Source organism: Dasypus novemcinctus, chromosome 3, assembly GCF_030445035.2.
Source record: "Dasypus novemcinctus isolate mDasNov1 chromosome 3, mDasNov1.1.hap2, whole genome shotgun sequence".
Classification (NCBI taxonomy): Eukaryota; Metazoa; Chordata; class Mammalia; order Cingulata; family Dasypodidae; genus Dasypus; species Dasypus novemcinctus.
Window position 1 is genome coordinate 146,589,928 of NC_080675.1, and position 25,706 is coordinate 146,615,633.

A 25,706-nucleotide genomic window follows, 5' to 3' on the forward strand; every position below is an offset into this window, starting at 1 on the left:
AGCATTCTTATTTTAAGTATTGTTCCCACATCTCCAGAAGCCAGTGAAATATTCCTGAAATTCCAATATTTCATTGTCCACACTACAATTCCCTCACTTCCATCTCTCTCCCCAAAATGCAACAGAATTCTTTGCTCAGCCCATGCGTCCCTGTTTTGGATTCAGGAAACTTGACCGTGAGCCCTACAGAATCAGCTCCAGAAGTGGAAAACAGCACCTCAAAGATCATCCCATGCTGTTCAAAGGTTTAACTTTGTATGCAAAATGGGATTGCCCCCAACAGACGCCTGAATGGGGGAGGGGGAGGTAAAATGGAAAGACTGTGGCGTAAGTAATGTGAAGATTCTTTTAGGGGGAAGGAAATACAGGAATGCCAGATACTGCTTACTTTAGACATTAAACATTGATAAGACTGACTACACAAAGGGCACCCACTGTTTAGAAGCTTATCGTCCAGCTTGTTTCTTGCCCCTGCTTCCCTTCACCCTTCTGCCTCCGGGGAAAAGTCATTTAGGGTAACCAGGTCCAAGTCCTGCTGCTCAGAACCTCAGTTACCAGTGGGGATTCTGATCCCAAACAATTTTATTTAAGTTTCCTAAGAAACTGGGTCTCAGAACACTACTTTTTACAACTACTTTGCTAGATGTTTATATCATCTTTAATTTAGGACAGATGACTTGGGGGGAAAACCCAATTTTAGATGCAGTATTTATGATGGTTCCAAAGAGATTCTTTATTTGAAAATCCCAGCATGGTTCAGCCTCTTCCTGCCCAGAGTCCAACAGGGGTATGGATTTGGGGGACATCTTCACAGTCTACCTTATGTAAGTAAACTTCCAGCTCTCCTACTCCCTCCCTTCTCTTCTTCCTGGTGTTGTTTTTCTCATTCATCACCACCAAAGGCGCTGTTTTATTTACTTGTCTTACTTGTCCCGTTGACTGTCCATGGCCTCTACCCCACCCCTAAAATGTACGATTCACCAGGACCTAGAAAAGTGCCCTGCCCAGTGTCTTAAGTTTCCTTAGGGCTGCATAACAAATTATCATAAGCCTGGTATCTTAAAACAACAGAAATGTATTGTCTCACAGACTCAAACAGATAATTGTACATCAGTGTTCATAGCAGCATTATTACAATAGCCAAAAGGTTGAAGCAACCCAAGTGTCCCATCAACAGATGAATGGATAAATGAAAGGTGGTATATACATATGATAGAATATCATTCCCCCATAAAAAAGAATGAAGTTCTGAAACATGCTACTACATGGATGAATCTTGAAAATATCATGCTGAGTGAAATAGCTACAAAGAGACAGATATTATATTATTCCACTTATATGAAATAGCTAAAATGTGCAAATTCATAAAGACAAAAAGACTGCAGGTTATAGAAGGGAAGAAGCTGGGGAATGGGGAGTTAATGCATAAAGGGTACAGGTTTCTGTTTTGGGTGATGGAAAAGTTCTGGTAATGGTTGTGAGGATAGCACAATGCTGTGAATGTGATTAATCCCGCTGCATGATATACTTGGGAGTGGGTGAGATGGGAAAATTCATGTTGTATATAGGCTTCCACAATTTAAAAGAGAGAAGATTAAGAGACAATAACAACTAAATGTGATACATGATCTTGGACTGGATCCAATAGTGGAGGAGAAAAAGGCCCAAATGGACATTACTGGGACATACGAAAAAATTGGAAAATAAAATGTAAGCTTTATATCATGGTTAACTTTCTTGAACTTGATAGCTGTACTTAAGGTGATTACTTAAGTGGATATCCTTGTTCTGGAAATATTAAGTGTTCAAGAAGCATGATTTATAAAACCTGTGCTCAAAAATTTAGAAAATAGATGGAATGTTGGATGGATATAATTAGAATGGTAAGGCACATGTGACAATATGTTAAGTTACTGGATCAGGTATCTGGGGAAGGGGGTATGTTGGAGGTCTCTGTAAGTTTTGTATTATTTTTGCAATGTTCCCATAAATTTGAAATTATTCCACAATAGAAAGTTTTTTTAAAAATGAATTTGCTCTTCTGCAGGAGCCGATTGGGGCAGGAGCAGGTCAATTGTCCAGGTCCCACCAGTGTCTTCAGTTATCCCCCTATTGCTTTCTCCTCTTGCTCCTGTTGCTACAAGAGTCTCCTGTTTTCTCCCTCTTTGCAGAGCATCGGCTGTGACGACTACCTAGGCTCTGACAAAGTGGTGGACAAATGTGGGGTCTGTGGAGGCGATAACACCGGCTGCCAGGTTGTGTCGGGCGTGTTTAAGCATGCTCTCACCAGCCTGGGCTACCACCGCGTTGTTGAGATTCCCCAGGGAGCCACAAAAATCAACATCACCGAGATGTACAAGAGCAACAACTATTTGGGTAAGTTTGGTCTTTTCCCAGAGGAAACCATATGTCACTGCTAGTTGATTTATTCCTCCCAGGATTGTGAGTGAAACAGCAGTGTCCAGCAGTCCTTGGACATGTAAAGTATGACCAGGGTCCAGAAGTACCATCTGGCTCCCCCTTGAAATTAGAAGCATGGGTGGAAAGAGTAAAAAAAAAAAAAAACCTTCTGGCAAGTAAATATTTATTAATAGTTACACATTTAAACCAGCCTTTGCTCTTTCTAAGGGAAACATGGCTCTTAGATAGTAGGGTAAAATTTTTCTTGGAGATGGTAGAGGCTCTTTGCAAAACCAGGAGATCTGTTAGTCATGGTTCTGTTGGAGTTTGAGGTGGCCTGTACTTCCCAGGGTTCTAAAGCAAAAGTCATTTTCTCTTCTTTCCAATTCAGCTACCTGTGGCAGCAAGCTTTTAGGTAGGTAGTAGGTTTGACTTCTGAGTAGCTATTAGGTCTGAAGAATTCCTCAGCAATCATTTTGGCCAATATCATAAATATTGAGAAACTATTTTTAACCCATTTTCCTGTAAAAGGAGACCTTTTTAACTTTTGGGTTTCTTGGCTGTTTGCATTCCATGCAAAACAAACCAAGCAGTCATACAGATTAGTTTTGTTTTTGCTTTTTTTTTTTTGCTCAGTTTTTCATGGCTCTTTTTTTTTTAATTTAAAAATTATTTTTTATCTTTTTTTTAAAGATACATAGATCACACAAAATGTTATATTAAAAAAATAAGAAAAAATATATATGAGGTTCCCATTATACCCACTCCCAACCCTCCCCCCGCCCCCACTCCTCACATATCAACAACCTCTTTCATCAGTTTGGCACATTCATTACATTTGATGAATACATTTTGAGCACTGCTACACAGCATGGATTATATTTTACATTGTAGTTTACACTTTCTCCCAGTCCATTCGGTGGGTTATGGCAGGATAGATAATGTCCAGCATCTGTCCCTGCAGTATCATTGAGGACAACTCCAAGTCCCGAAAATGCCCCCATATCACACCTCTTCTTCCCTTTCCCTGCCCTCAGCAACTCCCATGGCCACTGTCTCCACATCAGTGATACAGTTTCTTCCATTGCTAGAGTCACAATAATTCTATAGTAGAATACCAGTAAGTCCACTCTAATCCGTATTTTATTCCTCAAACCTGAGGACCGTAGGATGGTGATGTCCCCTCCACCTCTAAATCGAGAGGGAGCTTAGATCCCACATGGCTGATGGATGAGATTCTCCTGCTTACAGCTGTAGACTCTCTCGGTTCCCTGGTGTGGTGATTGACCAGCCTCACCTCCCTGTTAGCTGACCTGGGTGAGTCCAACGAAGCAGAGAGTTGGTGTTGCAACAGCTCTGCTGAGGCTCAGGGCCCAGCTGGCACATGGACAGTCCAGAGATTCAAGTCTCCTGAGCATACATCAACCCTAGCACCAACTATAGGTTCAGTAAAAGTAACACAAGAGGCATATGTAAAGAGGTCACATCTGAGTCCAACTCTATCACACTCAGGAGCACAAATTCCAAAGTAGGACCCACTGGCAAGACACTGAAGTCCAGAGCCATTTGCCATAACCGTAGGACCTGGGTGTCTCCGTAGCCCTCAGGAGCACCCCTACCTAGGGTTGTATCTACTTCGGGAGGTCATCAGAGGGGTGATGCTTATACATGGCTCAGCAGGATCTCAGAGACAGCCAAAGTAGATACAACCCCAGGTACCTGGTGCTCCTGAGGGCTACAAAGACAGATTTGTTTTTAATCAATTGCAAATCCATGTAAGCGTGCATAAATCAGTTAATATAAGGAAGCAATTTCTTAGAGGCATTTAATGAACAGCAGTATTCATTTTATTTGTTAATTACTTGTTTAATAAGAACTTACATAACACATATTGTGGACCAGGTACTATTCTTAGCACTTTACATGTATGAAACCATTGAACTTTCTCAACAGCCCTAGGGGATAGGAGCTATTCCTCATTCCTGTTTTACAGATGGGGAAACAAGAATAGAGATTACATAATTTACCAAGATCACACAGCAAATAAGAGACAGAGATGGAATTGGTGGCCCCTCAAGGTCATACCCTTGGGCAGTTCTCAGAACTCGTTCCTCTGGTACACTCTTGGTCATGCAGCAGTTAATAGCTGCAGCAGTTGAAAGATGATTAATTTTGCAATTTTCAAGGATCAGAATCACCCTGAGGATAATTCCAGACCCAGGAACTCCAGATTCTGCAGATTTTCCTTTTCTGCCCAAATGCAGCCAAAACGAACTTCATTTGGTTTTTATTGGGCAGAAGAGGAAAGGATGACAGATAGTACTCTGAGACAAACCCAATTAAAGTGGAAAGTTGTTACATTTGCTCTGGCGAACCCAGGAGCCACCAAAGTAGCAGTAAGTCTAGTTTCCCACTGAGTGGTTTGTGTATTATTTCTCATGGCAAAATAGAGTCTTTGTGTGTTTCTTCCTTTGTTTTATACTCAGATCACATCTCCATAAACATCCTGTCTCCTAGAATGGAAAATGTTCTTCAGGGGGATTATTTGAAGTGTTGCTGTGTTCAAATGCACCAACAAACAATGCCACTTTTCATTAGCTTATGTTCGTTTTAGTAAATTTTCCCTGGCTAGAATAGTTAATGTTTCTCACTATAACAATTTTTAAGCTGTGTGTTCCGGGTATATATCAAGGGGATGTATGAATGGAAACAGCTCTCACAGTGGATGACTTTACCTGGAGAATGGAAATAAGAATCTCAACCTCGTAAGCATATCGGTAATAACTAATATTATCCTATAGAGAATCAATAGGATAATAGATGTTTGGGACCCAGCAGAGCCTCTGACACTTATTAAACAGTTGACAAATGTTCATTCCCTTTCTTTTGCCTCTGAGAGAGCTTGTCAAATGTCAAACGCTTCCTGGATTTAAAACTCCTTCTCCAAATAAAAATGACAGGGAGGCAAAGCAAGAATGTATGTACCAAGAGTCAAAGGGAAGGTGATCAGAAAAGCAAGTTCATAATATTAAACAAATAAATAAAGGAAGAAAAAAAAAAGAGGGGGGAAAAAAAGAAAAAAGGGTCTTTAATGAAGTCATTATTTGCTAAAATAAACTATATTATCACTGACATACACAAATACATGTTATATGAAAAAATAAATATACCTTTTTTTGAAAAAAAAAAAAAAGAAAATCAAGTTCAGCGTCCTCCGCCCAGTCTCCATTGGGGTGCATGAGAATCCTGCAGAGTCCATTGCAATATTACGTGACACCATGTGGGCAAAGGCGGGGCGGGGTGTGGAACTAAAGCAGACCACGGTGAAAGTAACGTTCAGAGGTGATTAACACAAGCTTCAGTCTGTAGCACTTAAGTCACCTGGGATGGTCTTTTTCTTCTTTTTTTAAATTCAAATATAATTTACATACCATAAAATGCACCCTTTTAAAGTTTACAAGTCACTGATTCATCACAGGTGTTCTCTTAACCCATTTATCCTGCCAAATCTCCAGCTCTGTGAAGCCTGTTTATCTTTTTTTCAGTTAATTTGCATGGAATTGTTTGAGCTTGTGGATAACCCAGTAGAGCACAGCTGTATCTAGCTATAGTTAAGCTTCCCAATGACTTTATTTTTTATAGATTTTCAAACATTTTTTTTAAAGATTTATTTTTTATTTCTCTCCCCCTCCCCCCCACCCTCCCCCAGTGTCTGCTCTCTGTGTCCATTCACTGTTTGTTCTTCTGTGTCCACCTGTATTCTTGTCAGCAGCCCCCGGAATCTGTGTCTCTTTTGTTGCATCATCTTGCTGCGTCAGCTCTCCGTGTATGTGGTGCCACTCCTGGGCAGGCTATACTTTTTTCACACTAGGCAGCTCTCCTTAAGGGGCGCAGTCCTTGTGCGTGGGGCACCCCTACGCGGGGGACACCCCTGTGTGGCAGGGCACTCCTTGCCTGCATCTACACTGCACGTGGGCCAGCTCATCACATGGGTCAGGAAGCCCTGGACTTCCCATGTGGTAGGCGAACACCCTATCCACTGGGCCAAATCTGCTTCCCTAGATTTTCAAACACTGAAACATTTTTCAAAGAGATATGCCATGATTTCTCTACAATTTTCTAATTAATGATGAAGGTTTCTGTCGTCTTACCTTGTGATTTGTGGCTATGTAAACTGTGTTTTCTACAAAATTTGACTTGGTGCACAATATGGATTCCACACTTTGCCTAAGTGTGTTCTGCAGAATAGGAAATGTAGAGAAAACAAACAGTTCAAATTTGTATCATTGCTTTTTAAAATTGCTCAATTTTAACAAGTTTTTTCAGCTGCCCTATTGTTTTCCATAATTCTTAGTAATTATTTGCAATGCAAATCAAACTTTCCCTTGTGAAATACTTGATATTTTGTAATTACTGATTCCCCAAACTTGATAGAGATAGAAAGTATATTTCTATAAAAAGTCACAAATTTGTACTATTAGTGCTCAAGGAGAAGATTTAATCACCTCATTAAAAAAATTTTTTAAACCCTTAATATTTAAAAGACTCACACAAAGCTACCCAGTAATTCATGCCATGCGTATGTTATCTCCAAAACATTTTCACGTGCATGGTCTTTGACTTTTGAAACTGGACTGCTTGCTTCCAAAGAGGATTTGGTGTTATTTTCTCCTAATGCAATTATACTGTTAGGATGTGAAAGTTTGGATTTAAAATTCGAAAACAAAATAGTAGAAGGAGGCATGTATACCAGAAACCTTAGCTAATATAGTACAATGACTGCATATTGAATTTAACTATGAGTTTATGGCTCAGTTTGATCTGATGTCACAGAATTGGGCCTGTGATGGACTTAGATTTTCAAGACCTGAAGTCTGGCCCTTGACTTGCCATAACTCCTAGAAGGACTGGCCCTAGGCAGAGCTGGGGGTTGGGGGCAGCCGGGCCACTCCACAGCACTTACTGCTTCTCTGAGCAAAACTGGAGAAACGCTGACATGTAGAGGTATACATATTTTAGCAGATAGGATGTTTACTCATCTCATTTTCAGTAGGAAATGAATGAAACTTTGCAGAATTGAGCTCCACTTTTCATTGTTTATTTGAATTTGTTCACATGCTCCAGAATATACTCTGGTGGATTATAGTTTCCTAGATCTTTTTTTTTTTAATGGAAAAGACTTTTGAACCTCTATATCTGTTGTAAGCTGTGCATTTTCCTTTGCATGTGAATTATTCTGAACCCAGCTATTTAGAAATAAAAGGTTATATCTAATTTTCTTAAGATGATTGACATTTTATATTACTTGCCCCTTTCTTAGTAATAAAATGCTCTAAGATTATTTTAGCTGAAATATCAACATTTGGCATGTTTCAGTCAGTTCAGTTTACTAATATCATTATGTAACAGTTAAGAAATCAGACATAAAAGTATACGAAGCAAAAGTTGATTATACAAGACATGTTCTACCTGCCAACATGTTATATTATCGTGGTCTTATGTTTAGAGGGATTTTTAAAGGTCTGTAAACTTTTAAAAATAAAATGCAATACCTTTACTTTTAAGCTCCCCCCCCCCCATTTTTTAACAATATTTATAATGGTTAGCATTTTAAAAATCAAGTATCATGGAATATCTGTAATTTGCAAGCCTTTATAATTTGAGCAGGTCTCTTTATAGAAAAGATTGGGGTATTTAATAATATGATGGCTTACATTTATATGACAATATGTTCAAAGATTTTTTTCATATTCATTGTTAAAATTTTAAACAAGGCAGAGGATATAGAACAAAAAGATGAAATTCCATCTTCAGGCCAACCCCACACTGTTAAATGACTGTTCTTAACAATTCAGTGTGTAAGGTCCAGACCTTTGTGCAAGTACAGATATATATTGATTTGATTGATATTACTAAGCATACTTGGTGCAGATTGCTTCTTTATTTTAATATTCATGCATATCTTTCCATTTCAATACATACAGAGCTACTTTTCACTGTTTTTTTTTAAGGCAGAGCATTCCATACAACAGATGTAACATTATTTGTTTTAGTATTTCCCTATTTAGGGATGCTTAAATTGTCTCCAATTTTTTATATTATGTACAAATAGTACTTTGGACTTTTGGTTCAAGATGGCAGACTGAGCACATGAGTTTTTCCCCCCTTCCTCCCAAGTTTCCATCAAAACGATACTAAAAGAATTTTTTTAAATGCAACCACCAAGAAAGCAGGAGGGTGACCATTAGTGGACAAATAATTTTAAGAAATATCTGGAGGTTAGAAAGCTGATGGAAGAATGTTAACTAGTAAAGCAGAGCAGAGGATATTCCAGCCTGCATGTGCAGAGAGGACTGTGATCAGGAGGGTCAGGACTGCTTGGCAGAGCCCCAGAAGCCTCTGAGTTTGGGAAGCAGCAGGTAAAATGGAGAGTGAGGGGAGGCAAAGGGGCTGAAAATTGGGATAAAAACTGAACAATCTGTATATGGAACAGGCAAACCCACACACATTCATGATGCTCATCCAAAAGCTGAAGGGAAGTAGGGCACGGGTAAGAGTTTCGGTGCCCCACATAGAGGCTTCAATAATTGTTCTGGAATTGGACGGAATTGGCATGTGGACTGTGCCCCATTTTCTCAACCTATTGAACTTCTCCTGGTTAACGAGCTCTGCCCATGGGTACAGAGTTCTTAGACAGCTTTCCTATTCCTTTTGTCTGAAGTGTCAATGGACAACTGAAAATAACATGGATAGACAACCAGGAATCACTAGACTTTTTTAAAGCCTGTACCATGAAGGAAAAAGCCCAAAGTAAATAACTGTGAAAGTTATTTCTCTGGAAAATTTGTTTCTGGAAGAAACAGCAAATTCTGGGTAGAAGAAAACATAATACCCATCTCTCTATCTTCTCATATTTTTATAAATACTTCTATAGAATGGGTTCCTAGAAGTAGATTTGTAAATCAAATGGAATGCACACTTAAAATTTTGAAAAAGCAAAATTACTGTTCAAAACAATACCAATTTATTTCCCCACCAAAAGTGCACACACCCTCACCAACACTTAATATTGTGAACATCCTTAATTTTTAGTATATCTTTTTATTTGCATTCTTCTGACCAGTTTTTATTGTTTGTACTCCTATGAATTTGCCATTTTCAAATTGTCTATAGTTTCCATTATTGATTTTAAGAACTCATGTTATATATTATGAATAATAACCATTCTGTGCTCACATGTATTGAAAGTATTAGTCTTTATCTTATGTTTCAACTCAGCTGATGATATCTGTTACTACCCTGTAGAGAAAGTCTTTAGTGTTTGTTTAGTCAAATCTGCCAATCAACTCTTTTATGGTTTGTGAGTTTCGTATTACTTAGAAGACATACCCACCCCCAAGATTATCAAGTATTCCTAATATTTTCTTCTATTACTTTCATGATTTTGTTTTTATATTTAAATATTTCATCAATCTGAAATTAATTTTTATGTATGGTGTCAGGTAGGAATCTATTTTTTCCAAATAGTTGTCCCAATATCATTCATTGAGCTTTTTTCCACTAACCACCTCTACTATATATTTAATTCAAATATGTAGGTATATATTTGTATATTCTCTAGTCAGGTCCATTGAACTATTTGTCTTTTCCTTTTCAGTACCATATTTCATTGCTGTAGTTAATAATGTTTTATTCTTTTGTAGGTCAACTCCTTTTCCCTTTCCCAGTAACCCCCACAAAACCCTTTCTTGGTCTTTTCCTAAATTTTCTGAGCTATTCTTGGACATTTATTCTTCCAACTATACTTTAAAAGCCATCTTCTCAAAATCCATAAAAATTCTGTTGAGATTTTCATTAAGATTCTAGTAAATTTGGGATTAATTTGAGGAGGAAAAAAAACTGTCCACTCTTTCCTTTGGGAAGCACAGAATGTTGCCCCATAATAAAGTTTTATGGTTTTCTTCATCTAGATTTTGTATCTATCTTAGGTTTATTCCTAAGTATTTGGTAGTTTTTACTAATATGGTATTAAATCTTTATATTCATTATATTTTCCAATTGTTCATGCTGATATATATGAAATCAATTTGTTACATATTTATTCAGTATCTGGACACCTTACTAGACTCTTTAAATAATTCTAATAGTTTTCCAATTGATGGCTTGGGTTTTCCAGGTGGACAATCTTGATATCTATAGAAAATAATAAAGTTCTCTTCTTTTCAAATATTCTGCATCTCATTTCTTTCTAGTCTCATTGCACTGGCTGAGATCTCTGAAACACTTTGGAATAATGACAATAAGCTTCCTTATCTTGTTCTTGACATTGAGAATGCATCTAATAAAGTTTCTGCAGGTTTCTGGTAGATACCGTTTATCAAAGTAAAGAATTGTCTTCTGCAAACTAGCTTTTAAGAATTTTGGGGGACTTGCCCTTGTTTTTGTTTATTTCCAATGTCTGATGATCCTTAGTTGTTAACTTCTATTTATAAGCTAATGGCTAGTTGATTATTACAGGAACATTAAGTGGATTTCCTCCACAATAACCTACATCTGTTTCTTCAATAGGCCTTTCTTCCAAATTGAGGGCTGATGGGCAAGTCAGGAGCCCAGTGTTGCCCCTGTGTGTGCGTGGGCAAGGGGAAGACAGGCAAGCAGATGCAAAACCTTCTAGCATCAAAAGTATTGATTGACACAAAGCACCCAGCCTGTCCCAAGGCCCCAATATTTATTAATAACTATTTAACGAAACTATAGTTTCCCTTATAGTGGCAGAATAGAAAACAGCCCTCTCTTCTGCTTACTGCCAGAAGCCTCCAGGATTACACTGGCTCAGGTAACTTCCTTCTCCGCAGACATCAGAAGCCTCCCTGCTTTAACTAATTGTTCTAGTTAGGTGTCCTCATGGCTTCTGTACCCCCATGGATTCTCAAGGAGTAATTCCTTCTTCCTAGCAGAACAAAGAGAGAAACAAAAGCGGATATGTTTGTTCAACGTCTCCCCTGTGCTGATCACATTCTAATCAGAAAATTGTTTCTCTGGGGTCAAAATTTATGGAGCTGTATATACGCCTTCCACCCCAGACTGAATCTGGTGTTTTGAATGGCATTTTCTGCTCTTTCTCCTATGTAGTCTCTAATTCTTGGCCTCATCTCCCACTTACAATCCGGTTACTGCTCATTGAAACTGACCTCTATAGAGTTGCCATTTCAGGGAAATGGAAAATTCCTAAACCATTCTGAGGTTTCCTCAGAGGTAAAATAGGAAAACAGTTACAGTTTCATAAAGCTGTTAATTTTAAATGACCTAGCAGATCAGAGGTACTCCATAACTGTTAGTTCCCAGATCTCCCTCAGTCAATGGTGGTACCCTGGCTGCAAATTGGAACCACAGGAAGAACTTTGAAATATGCCCATGCCTGACTTCCACCCTCCAGAGATTTTAGTTGAATTGGTCTGGGGCATGGCCTGGATATCAGGATTTTTATTTTATTTTATTTTTTATTTTTTAGCTTTCCAGGTGTTTCCAATGTCCTGTCCCATTTTCCTATGTAAACAGGTCTGAACCAGGGACAGTTCTGTCCCCAGGGTACTTTTGGCAATGTCTGGAGACATTTTTGATTATCTCATGGGGCAGGGGACTGTTCTTCTTGACATCTGCTGGGTGGAGGCCAGGATGCTGCTATACATCCTACACTGCACAGTGCAGAACCCCACAACAAACATAGCTGGCCCCAAATATCAATAGGGCAGAGACTGAGAAACCCTACCTATGTGATCACTAAGATCCTTTGTTGGTGCTGAAGCTTTATGTGTCACCTAGTTCAGACGAGTGTTTAAAAGATAATGAACGTCTAAGGTGCAACTGGAATGATGGTTTTGTCTACCATTAAGTTTGTCGGCTCACTCTCAATTCTTAGTTTCCAATCCAAGCCTCCTCTTCAGTTTATCCTCAATACTTCAGTCAAGTACTGAGGCCCCTGGGTTGCTCCTCTCTCAGCAGCTGTGAAGTTCTAGCTTGAAATGCCTTTCCAGAGCCTGCCTTTCAGGCATTCAGAGTCCCTGCTCGCTGTCTTAATGTCAGGCAGAAGAATAAAAGAAAGAAAGAAGGAAAAGCAAGGAGAGGTAGGAGAATTTTCCTTTGGATCCCCGTAGGACTTTGGTCGTGTCTCCAATTTGACACTTAGCATGTTTTTTTGTGACTGATCTGTCTACATAGCTGTCCCCTCTGCCAGTTAGGCTGGGAACTCCTTGAAGACACACAGTCCAGCCTTGGGCATTCTTTCTCTCCAGTGGCCTTGTACACCCGAACTGTGCCTGAGCATGGGGCCTACAGTCATCAAGGCTGACCCCTACTCTCCTGAGGCCCACACCTGCCTGTGTAGCCTGTTTGGGGGTCTGTCCTCAGACACCCCAGGTCCACCTGGATCCCGAGGCTTGGTTCACTGCACTTGTCATCTGTTGGAGCCCTGTTGGAGCCCTGGGTCCACCGCCTTCTTCATTAACCTTCATGATATCCACACAGGTGAGAACTAGTGTCATCATCTGCATTTTACAGATAAGGGCCTGCCTGCAGGGAAGGATTTGTGAGTGGCTGAGTGTCAGCCCCTGGCTCGGGATCCTAGGCTCTGTAAGTGTGAGCATTTGCAAGAAGGTCTGTGTGTGCCTGTGTGTTGTGGGTGGAACCTGTGCCTCCCCCCACCCCCCATTAGAAGAAAGCAATATTCCCCTTCTTCCTTGCAGCCTTCTTACCCGTCTACCCTATTCCATCCCCTCCCCACCCCCCATTCCCTCAAGTGGGATTCAAATCACTTGGCCCTCGCTCATGTTGAGACCCACCGGGCCAGGTCCCCATGGTTAGATCTCAGGCACTAGACTGTCACCATCTGCCTCGGCAGAGTGCTTCTGAAACTAGGTTTTAAAGGAGTATCTAGTTCTTAAACACAGCAGGACATTTTAGGGAAATCAAGCACCAAGTGTGGTTTGGAGAGGAGCATTGAAGCAGATGATACGACCCACGCCAGTGGTCTGTTCAAGGCCTCAGGACTGGATGCTGAGATGGGCTCTGACCCTCCTCAGTGACCCTCTGCCGGTCGTGGCGCCGGCGCCGGTTGACAGCTGAACCGCAAACAACTAGAAGTGATATTCTGGCTCTTGGCAGGATGTTCCTCATCAACCCCGGCAGATGAGATGATCATTGAGCATTTGCTTTTTCACTTGGACTCCGTTCTCACCTTTTCTTTAGAAGTGAGCTTTGTATGAGTCCTGTCCAAAACCAAATCTTCACAAAACAAAGAGCCCATGCCAGAGAGACTGTGCCTTCTTGCTGTGATTTGGATTTGCTCCTGTTGTTTGTTTTAGCACTCCTGGACTCAATTTTGCATTACATGCTTTCCACCTGGGGTCTGGCTGCGTGTTTCCCTTTGATTTAGGAAAGCGCTGATGGCCTTACATCTGTTTACACAGACTTTCTTTTCACTTTCATAGTTGCTATGCCTTGGAAAGCTTTAGATACAGTGGAGCAAAATGAAGTCAACTCCATCCAGTCCCTTATGCTCATTCTTACTTCACATTTTCTACTTTTTAGTTAGCACCTGGTTTTGCCCTGGAAATTTAAGATCGAGTTTGCCTGCTTGTACTGAGATTCGCCTTTTGTTTTGGGGGAAATAGGCTCTGGTTTGTTTTTCATTGTGTCATCTGTCTCAGGAATATGCAAAGTGCCCAGGCCTGCTTTTCTACACCTAATGGGACACTTTCCTCAAATGCAGGGAACAGCTGCAGAGTCTTGGCTTTTTATGGAAGTGACTTGACTCCCCTGTCCCTGCAGGAAGGATAACATCCTCTTCCAACCTGCTGTGGACAGCAGCGCCTCCAGACAGCGTCTTCACCAGAGCTGCTAATTGCTCCCAGGCCTCCTCCCTAGATTAGGAGTGTAGTTCAGAACCCGTTTTCTATGAGTCCAGTGTGGATAATGCTGTCCTTACAAACATCCATTTCCTAACCCACTTTGCCACTTTGAAGTGCTTCGAAGCTTTCCCTCTGAATCCAAGTCCGGCTTGGATCATTAAACTGCCACGTTAGGGAATTAATACAAGGGTAGCCCCAAGAAGAAAGAGCTCAGGTTTAAACACCATTTGGTAACTTAAGTTGACTTAATGAAAGAGGAGTGACACCTGAGAAAAACAGTGATTTCAAGGATTTCTTAAACATCGCCTGGTAGTAGCCTCTCTGGTTACTGCCCTCTTTTGGAGTCTCAAAACGTGAAATCTGCCTTTCAAGATGGTGTGTGTCCTTCCACCAGCACCCCCACCACCCCCCGTCTTACCTTCCCATAGAATAAATCGAACACCCCTTTCCCTTCTCTCATTAAGCAGAACTCAAGCCAGATTCTGAGGTTTTCTAAACCTTTAATTCTGGCTGATAAATCCCTAATGTGGTGAGCTTTGATGATAAGCCTCCTTTCTCCCTCTGATTGTGGCCTGCCTTCATATTAGTTCAAGCATCAACAGCTCTTAGGGGTTCTTTTTTTTTTTTAAAGATTTATTTATTTTAATTTCCCCCCCTCCCCTGGTTGTCTGTTCTTGGTGTCTATTTGCTGCATCTTGTTTCTTTGTCCGCTTCTGTTGTCGTCAGCGGCACGGGAAGTGTGGGCGGCGCCATTCCTGGGCAGGCTGCACTTTCTTTTCACGCTGGGCGGCTTTCCTCACGGGCGCACTCCTTGCGCGTGGGGCTCCCCCACGCGGGGGACACCCTTGCGTGGCACGGCATTCCTTGCGCGCATCAGCGCTGCGCGTGGCCAGCTCCACACGGGTCAAGGAGGCCCGGGGTTTGAACCGCGGACCTCCCATATGGTAGACGGACGCCCTAACCACTGGGCCAAAGTCCGTTTCCCTCTTAGGGGTTCTTAACAAGGGGTCCATGAGCTTGACTTTAAATTTAAAAAAACACATTATTCTTATGGGGTGTGTTGGTGCGGGTGGGATATATTTTATTAAATAATACACAGTATAGTTTGGACTTACCAAGGGGTCCATGGTTTCTACCTGACTGGCAAAGGAGTCCATGGAACAAAAAAGGTTAAGAACCCCTGCCTTAGAAGAACTTCAGCCATTTGTTAATTCTACTCTACCTTCTCCCAGATCAAACACTACTCTTTGAATTAGAAATAATATAAATATCAGTATAAGGTTGATATCAGTTGAGTCTATATTTATGTTCTTCCTCGGAAAATAAGCTTTCACATAGCCTGACCCCTTCAACTTCCTCTGGGTCTAATAGTCAAACCTATATGTATTGTGCTCGGGGGGAAAAATTGTCTTCTTGATCAGTATTTATTTTTTCTTTTACCTGGTAGTTATATAATCTGAATCAGAAACTGATTTGCTTTCTTTGATTAAAGTAGTACTCTTTATCTGACTTGATTCATCTAAAAACTTCATCTCAAACATTCTAACAAATATCCATAATTACAATGCATTATGTAGACACAAAGTTGGACAATGCATAGTCCTTTGATGACTTTAATAAGACACCCAGTGTCATGGGAGTGGGAAGGGTGGAGAAAATACCTCTTAGCAGGATAATCTGATGAGACACATAAAGGAAGTGGTTTACACGGGACTTTTAGAGCAGGAATTGGCAACCCTTATCTGTGAAGGTCCAGATAGTAAATATTTTAGGCTTTGCAGACCATTTGGCCTCTGTTGTGGTTTTGAGAAAGCAGCCATAGATGATGTGTAAATGAATGGACATTGGCTGTGTTCCAGTAAAACTTCATTTACAAAAAAATCAGGCAACAGCCAAATCTGGCCCTCAGGAGGAAGTTTGCTGAAATCTGTTTTAGAGGATGAGTAGGATTTCATTAGAAGAAATAGGGGGAAGGGATTTTAGTTGGAAGGAGTAGTATCAGCAAGGAGATAGAGAAGTGGGAAATGTGAGGTGTGTTCAAGATATGGTGTTGCCTTGAATAAAAGGGGGAAATGGAAAGGACAAATGAGTTTATATGGCTGAGTTTCCAAAAAAGAGTCAGGAGGTCATCAGAGGGGTCACGTTTACGCACACCTCATCAGAGTCCCAGAGACAGCCAAAGTAGATACAACCCCAGGTCCTGGTTCTCCTGAGGGCTACAGAGACCCACAGGTTCTATGGTCATGGCAGACAGCTCTGGAGTTCAGTGCCATGTCAGTTGGCCCTACTTTGGAGTTTGTGTTCCTGAGTGTGATGGAGTTGGACTCAAATGGGACCTTTCTATACATGCCTCTTCTGTCAGTTTTACTGGACCTGCTATTCGGAGTGGGCCATTTCCTTGGGTAAAGCTCTAGGTAATCACGTAGAACTTTGGTGTCCTCAGAACTCACCAACAAGGAAAGGAAAGGGCTGGGTTGCAAATTGCTGCTTTAGAGGCTTAGGTCTTCTCAAACACAATTTAGATTTCCCTTTGTATATCATCCCCCTCTCTTTTTTAAAAGACTAATCACTCAATTTCCAACTCCTGAATATTATCGTTGCTCCTACTCTCTTTTGCTCCAGAGCATCTCAAAATGCCAAATGCAGTTTATCATTTCACGTACTAGCAATACTTCGGTTGTGGCTATTTTTGTGGCTAAGATGTTCAACCTATATTCACAGAATTAATACATGCATGCAAACTCTGGTCTTCAGTTAAGGTTAAGTTTTGTGTTTGGATTTGGTGAGCCCATTGATGTGCCAGTATCTTTGTTTTCTGACATTTAGTCATTTTCTCCCCCTCAGATTCTTGGTATAGACCTGCCCTTTCTGAAACAGTTGCACCCTGCATCTTGCTCTTCCCTGACTACTTCCAAAAAATGTTTTTAGACCAGAAGTATAAGCCTGTCTGAACTGTCCTCCAGACCAGAGTCTTCAGTGGCTGACCATTGCCAAAGATTTAATCCAAAGTATGTAGCTTGGGACGAAAAGTCTTCTATGGCCTGACCACACCTTCCAGTTGCAACCTCAAATGCCATAAACCTTCACTTATTTTATGTGATGCCATGTCCTTTTTTTTCCTCTCTCTCTTTTTTTTTTTAGATGTTACATTCAAAAAATATAAGAGGTCCCCATATACCCTCACCCCCCTCACCCCACTCCTCCCACATCAACAACCTCTTTCAAATGCAGTTGATCCTACCCATACCCTTCAGTAATGTTGTTTAAATTAAATTCCTCTATTTTCAATTATTTCTAACAAATCATACATCTGGTAGGTTTCCAGAATTGCTGCAAGACTAATATACTACCCTCAGCATAATTTATTGTTAGCATGGTTGAAATTTGTTTAAGGAAAAAGGATCAAATCAACCAATTAACTTACGATTTCTTCTAAACCAATATTCCACAGTGTTGTTAGCCTCTCTTTTATTCATAAAAATGTGCATGGCTAATACTACTTAGAATTTTAAGAAAAACTAGTAGTTACCAGTTTCACTGGCAAAGTTTCCAAAATACAAGGTCTGAAACATCTCAATACGAGCAGGATTGTGAAGGTTAAGAGTTGTATGTACGCTCAGCTCTGCTACTCTCTGGCCCCGTGGCCTTGAGTCAGTTACTTGACCTATCCATAAATATAATTTTCTCTATAAAATGAAGCAATGATAATACTTATCACAGATGGTTGATGGGGATACCAGCAAAGCACCTTAACAACTGTGACTGAAAAAAATAACTCATTCAACAAGTATCAGATATTGTTATTGGTATTGTTATTATACAAACTATTCCAGGATTATATGACTGTAAATACATATGATTGTGCTTGGAGACTTTGTCTGGCAATAAATACTTTCCCCCAAAAAAATGACTTTCATTTCTAACTCAACCAAGCTAATGGTGAAATCAAAGTTTTTAACAGCACATGCTGACATACCTGAGAGTGAACTGGAATCAAGAACTGTTTGAGTTGTATCCAGTAATTGCATTGTCCCCTAATTCAGCTCATCAGCTTGAAGTGTTACCAGGATGTTCATAGATGAGATCAGAAGCTGACCAACACTCATATTTAAGGTCTGGGCAAAGGATTGAAGGTGGGGCTTTTAGATGTTCTACTTTTAATATGAATACTGACTTTGAGTTCTGTGATGTGTCGGTCTTCAAAATGTCCAACCCTACATCTCAGAGACACAGAGAAGAATGAAATTGCTGTTGTGAGCATGTGAGCCTTGTGGGCATGGACCCTCAGTACTGTTCATTCTGGGGACCCTCAAAGCCCCTGCTGGGGGTGGTAAGAACATGTTTTAACCCCAGGTCAATGGACCTGCTTAACTGATTATAATTAAACAGGCTTCGCTTTACGTCACAGACCTTTTATTCCCTAGTCTCAAAGCCCAGGTGAAAAAGAGACTGGAGCCATTGGCTGCCTAGCACATACTTATTTGCTAGATGCGCTTTCTATTCACGTACACAGTATGAATACATAGGAGAAGTCTACAAATTCTAAATGTGCGACTTGTTGAATTTTTACAAAGTGAACACCTATGTAACTAGTACTCGGATCAAGAATGGAACTTTATAAGCATACCAGAAGCCCCTTCCCAGTGCACCCCTCTCAGTGGGTAGCCGTCTCACAAGAGTAACCACTATCCTCACTGCTAACAATATTAGTTTGCCGGTTTTCTTCAAATTTTGTATAAATGAAATAATACCATATATACTCATTTGTGTCTCCCTTTCCTTTTTTGACTCAAATATTCCCCTAATATTTAGCCAATTTTGCAGTCCAGTTTGTTGAATGGTTAACACTGGAATGTTTAGAATGCACAAAGCTTTCGTATATATCCGTAGTCCCACAGCTGTTTGTTTTGTTACACTGCTCTGTCAATCTCTCATCACACTCAGTGCACTGATGATTGTATCTTTAAAATATGTTTTAATGTTTGGCATGACAAATATCACCTCTTTTGTTTCTTTTTCATAACATTTTTAGGTAATCTAGCATGTTTATATTCCATTTCCAGAGGAACATTTTGTGACATTCAAGAAGAAAAAAAATTCCCATTGACATTTTCATGTCCGTGTTCAAGTTATTCAGTAAACATTTACTGAGCACTTAGTACATGCCAGCTCTGTTCTAAGCACTGGGACTACTGCAGTGAACAAGGACACACCCCAGATCTCATGATACTTACATTTTGGTGGGGGAGAAAGAGACACAAGAACAAAAAGATTATTTCAGATGGTGCTCTGTGCTATGAAGAACATAAAACAAGGAAAGAGAAGAACCAGCAATTGGCTGGAGGAGCAGGGTTGCTGTTTGAGTTAGGTGGTCAGGAAAGGCCTCTCAAAGAGGACAGGGAGCTATTAAATCTCCAGATCAATTTGGGAACAGTTAACATATGTAAAACATTCAGGCTAAGAGAGGAGTATTTATTTCCACTTATTCAAATCATTTATATCTCTCAGTAAAATGTGAATATTTCCAATTAAATTTCTCAGCATTTCTTGTGAGGATTGGTCTTAAATATTTAATTGTATTTTCTTGGTATGATGGTGGAGAAGGAAATCTGTTCCTATTTTATCTTTAAAAGTATTATTGGTATGGAAAAAAGTTATGAATTTCTTATATTTAACTCTATCTGGCCACTTTGAACTTTATTAATTTTTTTAATACTTTTTTATTTTTTTAAATGTACTTAAGATTATATAACTGTTAAAAAAATATATAGGGGATTCCATATGCCCCAGCCCCTACCCCTCCCACACTTTCCCACATTAACAACATCCTTCATTAGTGTAGTACATTTGTTACAATTGATGAACATATGTTCGAGCATTGTCACTAAGTGTGGATTATTGTTTACATTATAGTTTGCACTCTGTCCTGCACAATTTTGTAAGTTATGACAAAATATATAATGGCTGTATTGATCATTGCAGTGTCATTCAGGACAATTCCAATGTCCTGAAAATGCCCCCATATTATACCTGTTTTGAACTTTATTCTAAATATTATTTCAATTGACTCTCATTGTTTTCTAATGGGATAATCATATCATACAGACATAGTGATAATAATGCTACCTCCTTGCTTCTGATTTCTGTTTCATGATATATTTTCCAAAATGATTGTCAGTAAATGATAGCAGATGTCCTTGACCTGGATCTATTTTTTTTTTTCTGTCTCTATTTTAAAGTGAATGCCTCTAAGTTTCCCTATCAAGAAAGACAGATGTATGTTCAATCAATATCTAAATGAATGTATGATTACATATTCATTATCAGGTTGACAAAGTCTGTTTCTAATTTTCTTTATGTTTTTGTCAGGGTGCATTTCCGCTTCTATCCTTATCAGCAGCACCAGGAGTCTGTGTTTCTTTTTGTTGCGTCATCTTGTTGTGTCAGCTCTTCATGTGTGTGGCGCCATTCCTGGGTAGGCTGCACTTTCTTTTGCACTGGGCAGCTCTCCTTACGGGGTGCACTCCTTGCACATGGGGCTCCCCTACGCAGGGGACACCCCTGCATGGCACGGCACTCCTTGCATGCATCAGCACTGCACATGGGCCAGCTCCACACGGGTCAAGGAGGCCTGGGGTTTGAACCGCGGACCTCCTGTGTGGTAGGCGGACACCCTATTCATTGAGCCAAGTCCGCTTCCCACCACCACTGTTTCTTAAGATTAGTTGCAATATGGAATCTGAAACCATATCAGTCAACTTTTCATGCTTTTACATGGATGAAAGAATGAGAGAAAAAAGACAAATAATGTCTTAGTGTTATTATGAAAATAGTTTTGATATCACAGACCCCCGACAGAGTCCCAGGGACCATACTTTGGGACATGGTATTCTAAGTAAGTTGAAGTGTATATAATTTTGATTTATCCTTTACCCCAAATTACTTAATGCATTTCTTGATAAGTAAATGTTTAAGAGCTTGGGCTTTTACTTATATTAACATGTGTGCTGTTGATTTCTAATTTTCTTGCCTTACAAAAATGTGGTCTGTGCAATTTGGCAGCTAGGGTAAGCAGGTAAAATCGTAAAGGGTTTCTACCTTTCTCTACCAGCTGAATCAGAAGTGTAGGGTTTATACCCAACAGAAAAGGTGACAGCTGTCCTTGCGCATAGGAGCACCTCTGCTGTGAGATGGCAGAGTAGTCTTCCTTCATCATTCCCCATGTTTCCCTATCAACTGTGAAAACAGAAAACACTGGAGATAGATTGATCAGACATGGTGTTCTGCTCACAAACCCCGTGCTTTAGGTTTAGATTTGGGGGGGTGGGGGAAGGAAGAGACCCTGAAGCCATGCAGGTTGGAGAGTGAAGGTGGTGGTGGTATTTTCTATTGTTTCAATCTTGGGGTAAAATAGAAGCAGCGGGGTCAGGTGAAGATTTTTAGCAGTGCTGCTAGACCTGAGTTCAGCAAACTTTTTAATGGAGAGCCAGATAGTAAACATTTTAGGCTTTGAGGGCCAGTCTCTGTCACAACTACTTAACTCTGCTGTTGTGCAAAAGCAGTGGCTAGTTTCCAATAAGACTTTATTTACAAAAACAGATGGTAGGCCATAGTTGGCCCCTGGGCTGTAGCTTGCTGACCCCTGCGCTGCATGAATGTCCAGTAGCTCTGAAAACCTGGTTCAGAGTTTATGAACTTCACCGTTCACCAGTTGTTGATCTTAAAGGAGAATTCTTCCAGCACACAGGTGAACTATGATCAGGGCAATGGACAGTCCACAGACGCTGCCTGTTGGTGCCAAATCTGGACATCTCACACCTCATTTCCTCTTTTAAAAATGTATAAGCAACCCTGAGCCTAAGGCTAGGCAGTGGCAATCAACCACTAGGGAGTAAAAATTAAGCTACTCACTTCTCACTAGATGTTCATCTTTTTAACTGTTTAGTCTACCTCTTAATATTGTGTTCTGCTGTTTTAATTGAGAATTTTTATTTTAATATGAAAAAGTATGCTGATCTGCTTTAATTTTAAAGTGTTGTGGAATCGGCTATTTAGACAGAGGGGCCATAATCAGGACATCATTATTTCCTTATGAGTGTGCTTTCTATTTTTAGGAAAGGGATATCAGAGGAAATGAATCACCATTTAAAGAGCTGAATTCACAAACCTTAAAAACTAACATCTCAGAAATTCATCTAGATCAATTATCAGCCAAAAGTATCCAACTTCCTATATATAGGTTACACCTGTTCGTTCATTCATTTATTCTCACTCAACAGACATTTATTCAGAATCTGTTATGCGCCAAGTCTATTTTGGGCTGTAGTACTTATGGCTTCACTTAGAGTTTCTTGTAATACTTGTTTTGTACACATGTGTTTGTATGCATGCTGCACTCTAATTTCTTCTAATCTTCCCTTTAATATTAAAGGCTCCTTTGGAACATATCTCTATTTTCTCATTTCTTCATAAATCTCTACAGTTCCCAATTGGATATTCTGCATGCAGTGAAGTTCTTAACACATGATTTTGATTTATCAACTGACAGAAACCCTTTACTACTCAATCTTCTGTCTTATGTATCATCCAGAATTCTTCCCTTAATTTTCTTATAGTTCCCACTGAACATTTTCCTTTCTGCTTTTAAAAGTTTGTGTAGAATTAGTCATCATGGGCTCCATACTTCACCCTAAAGATGAAAGTGTTTATGTGCTCAAATGAAGGAATCCTGAGGTAATACTCTGAATTGTGTCCTAACTTTTAAACAGAGACTCCATATTGCATTTGATTCATAAAACTGGAAAGTAATATGCTAATGGGTAAAAAAAGTTATTCCAGGTAATAAAATCTTTTCCAAGCCTTTCATAATCAGTTCCAGCCCAGTCAACAAGCTTATTAACAGAAATAATGGAAGGAAAAAGCAAAATAAAACCCTTCATAATTAAAGAGAATAACATTCTTCTATTAAGTTACCTGTTTAATTTAATATCCTTAGATTCCCACCCCACCCCCTGCCCCAGTGAGCTGCATTAATTAAAAAAAAAAAACTATTGAGGGCAAAACGTTAACATCTTGGAATAATCACCCACTGCCAGTTAATTTTTTTCTAGTCATTCAGTTTGACATTTCCATTCCCAGTTGTGACAGATGTTCCAGAACCACGAGCATCTGGCTCTTCTTGTGGGCAAGGCTGTTTACCCTCCTTCTCCCCTTCTTGGCCAGTGAGATAATGTACATGAAAGTCCTCTGCCCATGACTGGGTGCCGGGCAAGTGCCAGGGAGTCTGCCCACTGAAGCTCTGCCCATAGGACGTGCAAGTTTCTCCTCAGTGAGATCCTGATCGATAAATAATATGTCTGAATTTTCACTAAAATGTAATAATAATCTTACTTGATACTATTATAAAGGTATTTTTATTGTGGTAAAATATGCGTAACACAAAATCTGCCATTTTCAGAGTACAATTCAATGACATTAATTACATTCACAATGTATGCTACCATTATCACTTTTTCCAAATTTTTTCCATGACCCCAAACAGAAATTCTATATCCATTAAACAATAACTCCCCATTTCCCCTTCCCCAGCCCCTAATCTCCTCTAATCTACTTTTCACAGAGAATGTGTTTATTCTAGATATTTCACACATAAGTCAAATCTAAGATATTTGTCCTTTTGTGTCTGGCTTATTTCACTTGACATTTTTAGGGTTTATCTGTGTTACGGCATGTATCAGAACTTCATTCCTTTTTTCTGGCTGAATACCTCAACTAAGTATTTTTAACCCTCAAAAAGTGTTTTACCCTCTTGGTATCCCTAAGTGGATGTGAGCAGTCAGGTCAAATATGGATTTCAGACCTGGGGCTGCCTTCCTGCTCTAAAAGCCAGCACCTTCCTCAGAAAGCTCTGGAGCTCTGGGGCCTCCAGAAGCGGCTTCTGTGAAGGGGCCATGGAGAGAGCACCAGACTCCGAGCCTCAGGTTGGGCTTTGGATTCTGTATCCACTGCTTAGCAACTCTCTGATCTTGGGCATGTTACTTAACTCTGAATCTCCTCCTCTTTGTATGGAGTAGAGATGGTAGAAATTATTTGAGAGGATTCTTGAGATGATGTTTTATAAAGCTGTCTCCACATACAAAATAAACTTTGTTTTCTTACTTCCTCTCCCAGTGCTGTCATAAAACCAGTGACCTAGGAAAAAAAGCCAAGACCATCCAGCCTTCACTCCCAACCAGAAAGGTCATGTGGGATGGAAAAAGACCAGTGACCTGAGGTCCAGAAGACCTGAGCTGTCCTAGCTCTGCCCCTGACCAGCAGTGCTCCCTGGGGCAAGTCACCATGCCTCACCTGCTTCCCCAGCCATGAAGTGGGGCTAATAATGCCACCCTCTGTGAGGTGATGGGGATTAAGGAGAGGATGCTTGTAAAAGTGCTAGCACCTCATCTAGACCATGGAGGGAATTCACCATATGTCCAGAATCCTTTCTGGATCTCTCTTTGGACCACCCCTCTATCTCCCAGCACCCGCTTTCCCTGAACAAAAAGAGGCACAGCACCAACTTCCTCACAGGCAGCCTTGCCACTGCTGAACATCTCTGACTATTCAAAAGTCCTTTATATTCGACCAAAATCTGCCGCTTTGCACTTGCCATACATAAAATGATACATAAAATGGGATAAACCCCCCAGGTCTTTCTCCAAGTAATGTTTTTTTTTTTAATCCCAGTGGAATCCGGTTAAATGAAATGTTAAAGTCAATCTCAAAGGGAAAAAATAAACCAAAAGGTCAGCCAGAGTGATCTTTGCAGAAGGGCCATCCTTGCCCTTTGCCTCTTCAGTCATTGTGTAAATGAAGTTTTGTGCTGGATAGCTCATTGCATTTGTGTATATGAGCCTTACATTTTTAAGAAGTGTCCTCTGGCTTTGCTGGCTCTTCTCTGGGCCTCCTGGGCATGAGCCAGAATCCTTGCTGAGGCGTGGTGCACAGCTCCCATTTCCCACGTCTGGGATGGTGCTGGAGTTTATATTTGTAGACTTTCACAAGATGGCTTAGTAGGGTGTGAGAAAATGTCAGAACATGTACCAGAGAAGGACATGGAAACCCAAACACCACCATCAGCCAATATCGAGTATCACAAGGAGAGTTTGATACTCTCTGCAGCAGACAGGATAACATCCCCAGAATCTTTGATTATGTTAGGTTACATGACAATGGAAAATTAAGGTTGCAGACAAAATTAAGATTCCTAACCAGCTGACCTTGGGATGGGACGGTTATCCTGGACTATTTGGGTAGGTTCCCTCTAATTTTACATGAGTCCTTTAAGTGGAAGAGGAATGCAGAAGAGTCAGAGATTTGACGATGGAGGAATGGGGCACAAGCCAAGGAATACAAGGAATG

General features: G+C 40.2%; 1 protein-coding gene across 2 annotated transcripts in view; it reads left to right on the forward strand.

Annotated features, from left to right (window-relative positions):
* The window catches only part of THSD4 (thrombospondin type 1 domain containing 4), a 634,788-nt gene that overhangs the window by 508,870 nt on the left and 100,212 nt on the right, over positions 1-25,706 (forward strand). For both annotated transcript variants that reach the window (XM_058294432.2, XM_004451032.4), the window contains exon 8: positions 2,172-2,376. In XM_058294432.2, the coding sequence (XP_058150415.1) occupies positions 2,172-2,376 (205 nt within the window). The remainder of the gene's footprint in view (positions 1-2,171; positions 2,377-25,706) is intronic.